At 32.7% G+C, this 7,618-nt stretch overlaps 3 protein-coding genes across 3 annotated transcripts; 2 read left to right on the plus strand and 1 right to left on the minus strand.

Moving 5' to 3' along the window:
- Positions 1-663: 663 nt before the first annotated feature.
- On the plus strand, positions 664-1,956 carry LOC134838350 (zinc finger protein 615-like). The gene has a single exon (XM_063853862.1). The coding sequence runs from the start codon at positions 708-710 to the stop codon at positions 1,887-1,889; it is 1,182 nt and encodes a 393-aa protein (XP_063709932.1). The 5' UTR covers positions 664-707; the 3' UTR covers positions 1,890-1,956.
- A 1,831-nt stretch (positions 1,957-3,787) lies between these two features.
- LOC134833721 (nuclear pore glycoprotein p62) lies at positions 3,788-4,782 on the minus strand. The gene is made up of 2 exons (XM_063848146.1): positions 4,755-4,782; positions 3,788-4,699 (listed from the first exon to the last, which is right to left on the minus strand). Exon 2 carries the CDS (start codon positions 4,657-4,659, stop codon positions 3,835-3,837), a length of 825 nt encoding a protein of 274 aa, XP_063704216.1. The 5' UTR covers positions 4,660-4,699; positions 4,755-4,782; the 3' UTR covers positions 3,788-3,834.
- A 70-nt stretch (positions 4,783-4,852) lies between these two features.
- On the plus strand, positions 4,853-7,267 carry LOC134838359 (cyclin-dependent kinase 12-like). The gene is made up of 3 exons (XM_063853872.1): positions 4,853-5,425; positions 5,491-5,745; positions 5,808-7,267. The coding sequence occupies exons 1-3, from the start codon at positions 4,906-4,908 to the stop codon at positions 7,217-7,219; spliced, it is 2,187 nt and encodes a 728-aa protein (XP_063709942.1). The 5' UTR covers positions 4,853-4,905; the 3' UTR covers positions 7,220-7,267.
- The last annotated feature ends 351 nt before the right edge of the window (positions 7,268-7,618 follow it).

Genomic DNA, 7,618 nt, shown 5'->3' on the forward strand with positions numbered 1-7,618 from the left:
TTTAGTTTATTATTTAATTAATTTATTAAATTAATTTAAATAATTTTATTAATTTAATACTGAAATAAGAAAAAAGTTTTGAAATACTATTTTCATACAAAATTACAAAATTTTAATATTTTTTTTGAAAATATGTAATTTATTAATATTTTGGTGTTATTTTAAAAAAATACTTCGGAATTTAATGATCTAAAATTGATTTTACAATATTTTAAATTTTTTTTTTTAAATTTAAGAAAAAAATTCATTAACAAAAAAAGAACAAAATTAGTGTCGATAAAATTTGAAAAATAAGTTAGGTAATAATGTTTTTATTGAAGAAAATTAATGTTCAAATATGATTTTCAGTACAAAAATGTCTAAAAACTTAAAAATGAAAAAAAAATTAAAAACTTCTTGAAAAATATAAAAAAAAAAATATAAAAAAAAATTATTTCAAAAAAAATCCTTTAAAAAGAATATTAAAAAAAATAATTAAAAAAATTATTTAAAAAAATATTTAAAAAATATATAAAAAAATTTAAAAATCTATGAAAATACACTAAAAATAATTTTTGATAAAATTTTCAACTTTTTTTTGCCTCATTGGATTTTCGACTTTTTAATTTGGAATTCTCATTTGGAGCGGCCTAAATCACTATTGTGTTGTTTGTTTACAAAAAATGTTTATTTAAATAAGAATAAAAAAAATTTTCAATGAAGAAAAGATGAGTGAAAAAACGTGTCGAATTTGTTTAAAGAAATGCGAGAATCTTGTTTCACTTCAAAGCTCTTGTGAAGCTTTTAAAGAAGTTAGCTATGCAACGATGTATAAATTTGTCTGTGATATTTCTCCACTGAATGATCCACAATTTTTATGTTTATCTTGTACACCATCACTTATAACAGCTTTTGAATTCAGAAAACGGCTTGAAGAAAATGAGAAGACCTTGAGGCTCATCGATCTAAAAAGAAGTCCTTTGCAAACAGAGTTAATTTTATTCGAAAGCAACACAAACGAAAATTTGGATTGTGAACCAATAAATGCTGGAAAGCAAGTCAAACGTAATCAAAAACAAGCAAAGCTCGTGGAGAAAAAGTTTGGATGTCCAGATTGCGAAGAAAGCTTCCCTTACTCGTACCATCTAAAAAAACATCGAAGAACTGTTCACAATTATCAACCGGAAAATGTCACCACTATTTGTGGTTATTGCGGAAAACTGTGCAGTCAAAAGTCTCTCGATAGCCACATCAAGAACATCCACTTCAAATCAGATACCGAATTCACTTGTGACCTGTGTCAAGCCAAAGTCAGCACGAAACCCGGTCTAATTAATCACATGCGGAGCAAACATATGGAATTAATTTATTCCTGTCGATATTGCGAAGAGTCCTTTCCAAATTACAGTTGTCGTCGAACACACGAAGTTCGTTTTCACACCTTCGATTACAAGTTTACCTGCAATTTTTGTCCCAAAAAATTCATGGAGCGAGTCCAATTGCGCAAACACATCGCTACCCATACCGGAGAACGACGCTACCGATGTGAAATTTGTGCCATGGCTTTTATTACACTCACGAATCTAAAACTACATTTGGCATCGCACTCCGACGAACGTCCTCATTGTTGCCAAATTTGCAATGCTTCGTTCAAGACACGAATGGCGCTGAAGAAACACGACAGAATCCACAATGAACGAGATTATGAGTGTCCCGTTTGCTGTTTGAAGTATTTAGTTAATCAGCAATTGAGGCTTCATATCAAGAGGAATCATCCGGAGTATCCGTTGCCGCCTCCAGGTACGGTTATGAACAAAAGTGCCCTGAAAAGGATAAATGCGGTAGCGGAGAAATATAAAGTGCAAGTTAGTCCATCAGTTGGACTAAGTAGTCGAAAAAACAGTATTTAATTTATTTGTAAAAGAAAAAAATAATAAAAAACAAAAAAAAATAAAAATAAAAACCAAATTGGCTTTGACACAGTTTTTGATTTAGTTTTGTTATTGATTTGGTTTTCAAAACAAAACTATGTCAAAGAAAAAAATTTTTTTCAGTTTCAATTGTTTGGCAGTTTTGAGTTATAAAATCATTAAAAATGATAAATTAGAGCCTTCTGACAAATTTTTATCCATTTGGAGCAAGATTTGACAAAATGGGCTTTGACACAGTTTTTGACACAGTTTTTGATTTAGTTTTTTTCTTGATTTGGTTTTCAAAACAAAACTATGTCAAAGAAAAAAATTTTTTTCAGTTTCAATTTTTTTGAAGTTTTGAGTTATAAAATCATTAAAAATGATAAATTAGAGCCTTCTGACAAATTTTTATCCATTTGGAGCAAGATTTGACAAAATGGGCTTTGACACAGTTTTTGACACAGTTTTTGATTTAGTTTTGCTCTTGATTTGGTTTTCAAAACAAAACTGTGTCAAAGAAAAAATTTTTTTTCAGTTTCAATTTTTTGGCAGTTTTGAGTTATAAAATCATTAAAAATGATAAATTAGAGCCTTCTAAGTTGATTTTTATCCATTTGGAGCAAGATTTGAAAATTTTTATCCATTTGGAGCAAGATTTGACAAAATGGGCTTTGACACAGTTTTTGACACAGTTTTTGATTTAGTTTTGCTCTTGATTTGGTTTTCAAAACAAAACTATGTCAAAGAAAAAATTTTTTTTCAGTTTCAATTTTTTGGCAGTTTTGAGTTATAAAATCATTAAAAATGATAAATTAGAGCCTTCTGACAAATTTTTATCCATTTGGAGCAAGATTTGACAAAATGGGCTTTGACACAGTTTTTGATTTAGTTTTTTTCTTGATTTGGTTTTCAAAACAAAACTATGTCAAAGAAATTTTTTTTTTTCAGTTTCAATTTTTTGACAGTTTTGAGTTATAAAATCATTAAAAATGATAAATTAGAGCCTTCTGACAAATTTTTATCCATTTGGAGCAAGATTTGACAAAATGGGCTTTGACACAGTTTTTGACACAGTTTTTGATTTAGTTTTTTTCTTGATTTGGTTTTCAAAACAAAACTATGTCAAAGAAAAATTTTTTTTCAGTTTCAATTTTTTGGCAGTTTTGAGTTATAAAATCATTAAAAATGATAAATTAGAGCCTTCTGACAAATTTTTATCCATTTGGAGCAAGATTTGACAAAATGGGCTTTGACACAGTTTTTGACACAGTTTTTGATTTAGTTTTGCTCTTGATTTGGTTTTCAAAACAAAACTATGTCAAAGAAAAAATTTTTTTTCAGTTTCAATTTTTTGGCAGTTTTGAGTTATAAAATCATTAAAAATGATAAATTAGAGCCTTCTGACAAATTTTTATCCATTTGGAGCAAGATTTGACAAAATGGGCTTTGACACAGTTTTTGACACAGTTTTTGATTTAGTTTTTTTCTTGATTTAGTTTTTAAAACAAAACTATGTCAAAGAAAAATTTTTTTTTCAGTTTCAATTTTTTGGCAGTTTTGAGTTATAAAATCATTAAAAATGATAAATTAGAGCCTTCTGACAAATTTTTATCCATTTGGAGCAAGATTTGACAAAATGGCTTTGACACAGTTTTTGACACAGTTTTTGATTTAGTTTTGCTCTTGATTTGGTTTTCAAAACAAAACTATGTCAAAGAAAAAAATTTTTTTCAGTTTCAATTTTTTGGCAGTTTTGAGTTATAAAATCATTAAAAATGATAAATTAGAGCCTTCTGACAATTTTTTATCCATTTGGAGCAAGATTTGACAAAAATTGCTTTGACACAGTTTTTGATTTATTTTAAAAAAAAATTTCACAATAAAAAAAATTTATTTAAATTTTAGACAGAAAAAAATTAAATTTATTCAACAAAAAAAGGAATTAAGACTCATAGTAAGTGAGACGAATTGAACGTTCGTTGTCTTTCCGGATCGTATCATGCATCTTCGAGATTTCCTCCAAGCGATTGTTGATTTCTTCCGTAGATTTGTCGATCCATTGCAAGGAACTCATGTGCGCATTCAAAATTTTGCCAATTTTCGTGATATGGTCATTTGGATCTGCGAATTTATTTGCCTCATTCAAGTGTTCGACGACTTCTTTGACATCCTCGAGCATTTGTTTCAGTTGCGAATCCAAAGTTTCAGCCATCATGTAAGTTTGCCCGCGTTCGATATCAACTTGTGGAATTTTGGCGAGTTCTTGCTCAAGCGGCACGATACATTCTTCGAGTTCGGCATGTTGCGCGGTAATAAATTCCAATTCCTGTTCCAAAGCATCTTGTTCGGCTTTGACTTTTTCGACGGATTCGTTGAGCGAAACGATTTTATCGCCGTTCGCGAGTAAAACTTTGTCCCAAGCATTCACTTGTGTCGCCTGATTCATGAATAATTTCTCTTGTTCGTTCAGTTCCAAGGTCCATTTGTTGATAAATTCCTCAAGTTGGAAGAAATTGTGTTGACTTGAGGCGGCTTGACCGGTGCCAGTTGTGGATTGAACTGTAGATGTGACACTTCCCAAGGTTGCTGCGGGTGCGGAGGCATTTGGAGCACTTGTAGCTGTCGTCGTTGCCGGTTGCAGTGACAAAGTTGGAGCTGCTTGTGTCGCGGCAGATGCTGGCGTTGCGGAAAACGAAAACCCGGGAGTGTTTGAAGTTGTTGTTGTCGCTGCTGACGTGTTTGACGGTGTTCCGAAGGAGAAATTCATCGTTTCACGGATTTGTTGAAGGCTTTTTTGAAGGTAAAAACTATTTGAAATCGATAAATATTTGTTAATTTGATGAAAATTTAATAGCAGCTCACGTTTTGTTTGATTTCAAAGTTGCGTGTCTCCTGTCAACCGACGTCAAATTAGTCGAAAAGGTATCCGACATCCATTTAGGCAAAACAATCGACGAAATTTGAGGCGCATTCTTCACTGAAATTGAAAAAAAGGCAAAATTATTAAGAAATTATGGCAGTAACAGCAAACAGCATGGATCCAAATTACAAACCAAACGCCTTTCGCATCCCCGATGAGTTTTGGGACGAAGTTCAAGCAATGATAGACGAGATAGACATCGCTTTCGACGAGGAATTGATAAAATTGAAGCAGCAAGAAAGCGAGGAAAGCTCCTCCGTGAAGCCAGAAACGACAGAACCCAAAATCCTCCCAACTGCATATTCCTCGGATGATTGTGAAATTGTTGGAGTGACAAGAATAAAATCGAGAAGGAACAGTTCAAGCTACGATTCGTCAGATTCCGGCAGAAAAGAGCATCGAAGTAGAAGAGATCAGAAAAAATCCAAGAAAAAACATCGAAATCGGTCGAGCAGTGGATCATTGGAACGAATTAAGGAACAATTGAGAAAGAAACTTAAGGAAAATGAGCTTTTAGATGAAATTGAACGTCTTGAGGAAGAAAAACGAAGAAGACAGAGATCCTCGTACGATTCAAGAACGGATTATAAAGCTGTTCCATCGACGTCGAAAGGTAATTTTTCTTAAATTTTTGATTTTTTTTAAAGAAATTTTGTTGAAAAATATCATTTTTTTTAGACACAAGTTATAAAATTCGATCGAGAAGTCGAAGTAGAAGTTCCGAAAGATTCAGAAGCGGCTCCAAAGAGCTTTCAACTTCAAGAAATTCGAGTGAGGGTCAATACGAGGTGCGTATTTTATATCCAACACGTCGTTCTCCGAGTCCTTTCAGCAAAAGATCTCGAAGCCCGTTCAGTAAACGTGTCTCAAATAGTCCTAAACGTTATTCAAGAAGTCCTTTTAGAAGACAAGACTCTCCAAATCGATCACGAGGTAAGAATTAATTTCATTTAAATCCATTTACGTGCAGAAATTTCATTAAATTTTGTTTTTAGGTCGAAGTCGGAGTATTTCTCCATTCAATAAATCAACAAAATTTGGTTCTTTCGACGAAAAAAGAAACGAAGAAAAGAAAAAGAAGCAATCTCGTTGGTCAAAAGCATCTCCAACTCCACAAATTCCTCCTGTTACTGCCTCAAAAGCTGATTCTGACGACGAAAATTGGGACGATCTCATTCCAGCGAAGCCAAAAACCTCAGGAGCTGGTTACAATATCGAAGAAGTCAAAAATGTTAAAAAGCCCGATTTTGATTTTGGAGCTGCTTTGTACGACAATGATGACAAAAAAGGAAATTTCCGTGAAGGAAAATTCGGATATAAAAAAGGCGGCGGAAAGTCAAATCGCGTCATTAGAATCGACGACGATGAAAAAGACGTCGTTATGCTTCGACCTGAACAAAAACCTTTCATGAAAAAATCCAACGACAAAAAATGGGAAGAAGTAATGGCGAAAAATTCTGTTCCTTCTCCAGCAGCGCCAAAAGTAACTTTGCCCGCTCCTCCGCCACCCCCAGCATGTTTAGTTGAACGAATTGATCGAGCTCCAAGTGAAGAAGGCGAATTATCGTCGAATAGCGATGAGGAATTGAATCAACCATTGCCTCCAGGAGTTGAACCAACAGAATTCCTTCCTCCAAAACCGACAATTCCTGATGCTCCAAAGCCCGTTGAAAGCTTTCCTCCGCTTCCTGCTCCTCCTCTGCCGCCATTTAGCATCTTAAATGACGATTTACCACCCGGCGTTGACGAAATTGAGCAAGATACGGTATTGCCGGTTGTGAAAAAAGCCTCCAATGTTAAAAAATTGAGGGAAATATTTGAAAAATTTATGCCTGAACGAGATGAAGATGAATTCCTGCCTCCGCCAATGGAATTTATTTCAACGAAACCAACTAACAATGAAGTCAAAAACGTAAATTTAGAAGAAACATCACAAAAAAGTGAAAAAATTGACGAAAAAACTGAAAAACCTTCCATTACTGATACGTCAGTACTTCCAGACACCACAGAATCCATTGAAAAAATTCCCGATGTTGATCCTTCGAAACTTCTTTCGGATGAAATTATCAAAGAGAAACAAGATGTCGACGTAATTTACTCTCGAATCAAGGAATCCATCGAGAAATCTGAACCTCCGCCTGCCGACATCCGTTTTCTCATCGAGGAATATCAACCGATGGGAGTTTCAGCTTCGGGACTTCTTTATCGCGAAGTTGACGGACAACAACTGACAATTATTCCTGAATCGCTCATCGAACAAGTTATCAGCTCGTTGCATGTGCTTGACAATGATAGTCATTTGAACGAGAAAATAACCGCCGAACGCTTGACAAAAAGATATTTTTGGCCTTTTATGGCGGACACAGTTCGGGATTTTGTTAAAAATTGTTCAAAATGCTCGCAGTAGATTTAAGATTTAATAAGAAAAAAATTGTTAAAAGTTTAAGAAAAAAAAATATAAAAATAAAAAATAAATGTTTCAATTTTTGGACCTTGAGCCAGTAATGAATAATTTGGAAAATAATGATATTGATGATTTTTCCATCTTATTCACTATTTTTAAAGAGCTTTGATATTAAATTGTGTGCTTTGCAGACATTTTTAAATTTTTATCATTGAATCGACAAAAAAAATTCTAAAAATTTTTAAAAAATTTTCTAACGAAAAAAATGTTTTTTGGCAAATTCCAAACTTTTATTTTTTTAAATTTTTTCTATGAAAATTAGTCTAATCCTTAGAAAAATTGCAAAATATATCAAAAATAATAGATTTCAACCAATTTTTGATGATTTCTAGTCATTTTTCT

Source organism: Culicoides brevitarsis, chromosome 1, assembly GCF_036172545.1.
Source record: "Culicoides brevitarsis isolate CSIRO-B50_1 chromosome 1, AGI_CSIRO_Cbre_v1, whole genome shotgun sequence".
NCBI classification, from domain to species: domain Eukaryota; kingdom Metazoa; phylum Arthropoda; class Insecta; order Diptera; family Ceratopogonidae; genus Culicoides; species Culicoides brevitarsis.

What these genes read in the sequence shown, in the direction of transcription:
- LOC134838350 (XM_063853862.1), top strand. Translation starts at nt 708, where the DNA reads ATGAGTGAAAAAACGTGTCGAATTTGTTTAAAGAAATGCGAGAATCTT.
- LOC134833721 (XM_063848146.1), bottom strand. Translation starts at nt 4,659, where the DNA reads ATGAATTTCTCCTTCGGAACACCGTCAAACACGTCAGCAGCGACAACA.
- LOC134838359 (XM_063853872.1), top strand. Translation starts at nt 4,906, where the DNA reads ATGGCAGTAACAGCAAACAGCATGGATCCAAATTACAAACCAAACGCC. An exon ending in TGTTCCATCGACGTCGAAAG is followed by an intron (nt 5,426 to 5,490) that starts GTAATTTTTCTT and finishes CATTTTTTTTAG; the next exon opens with ACACAAGTTATAAAATTCGA. An exon ending in CTCTCCAAATCGATCACGAG is followed by an intron (nt 5,746 to 5,807) that starts GTAAGAATTAAT and finishes TTTTGTTTTTAG; the next exon opens with GTCGAAGTCGGAGTATTTCT.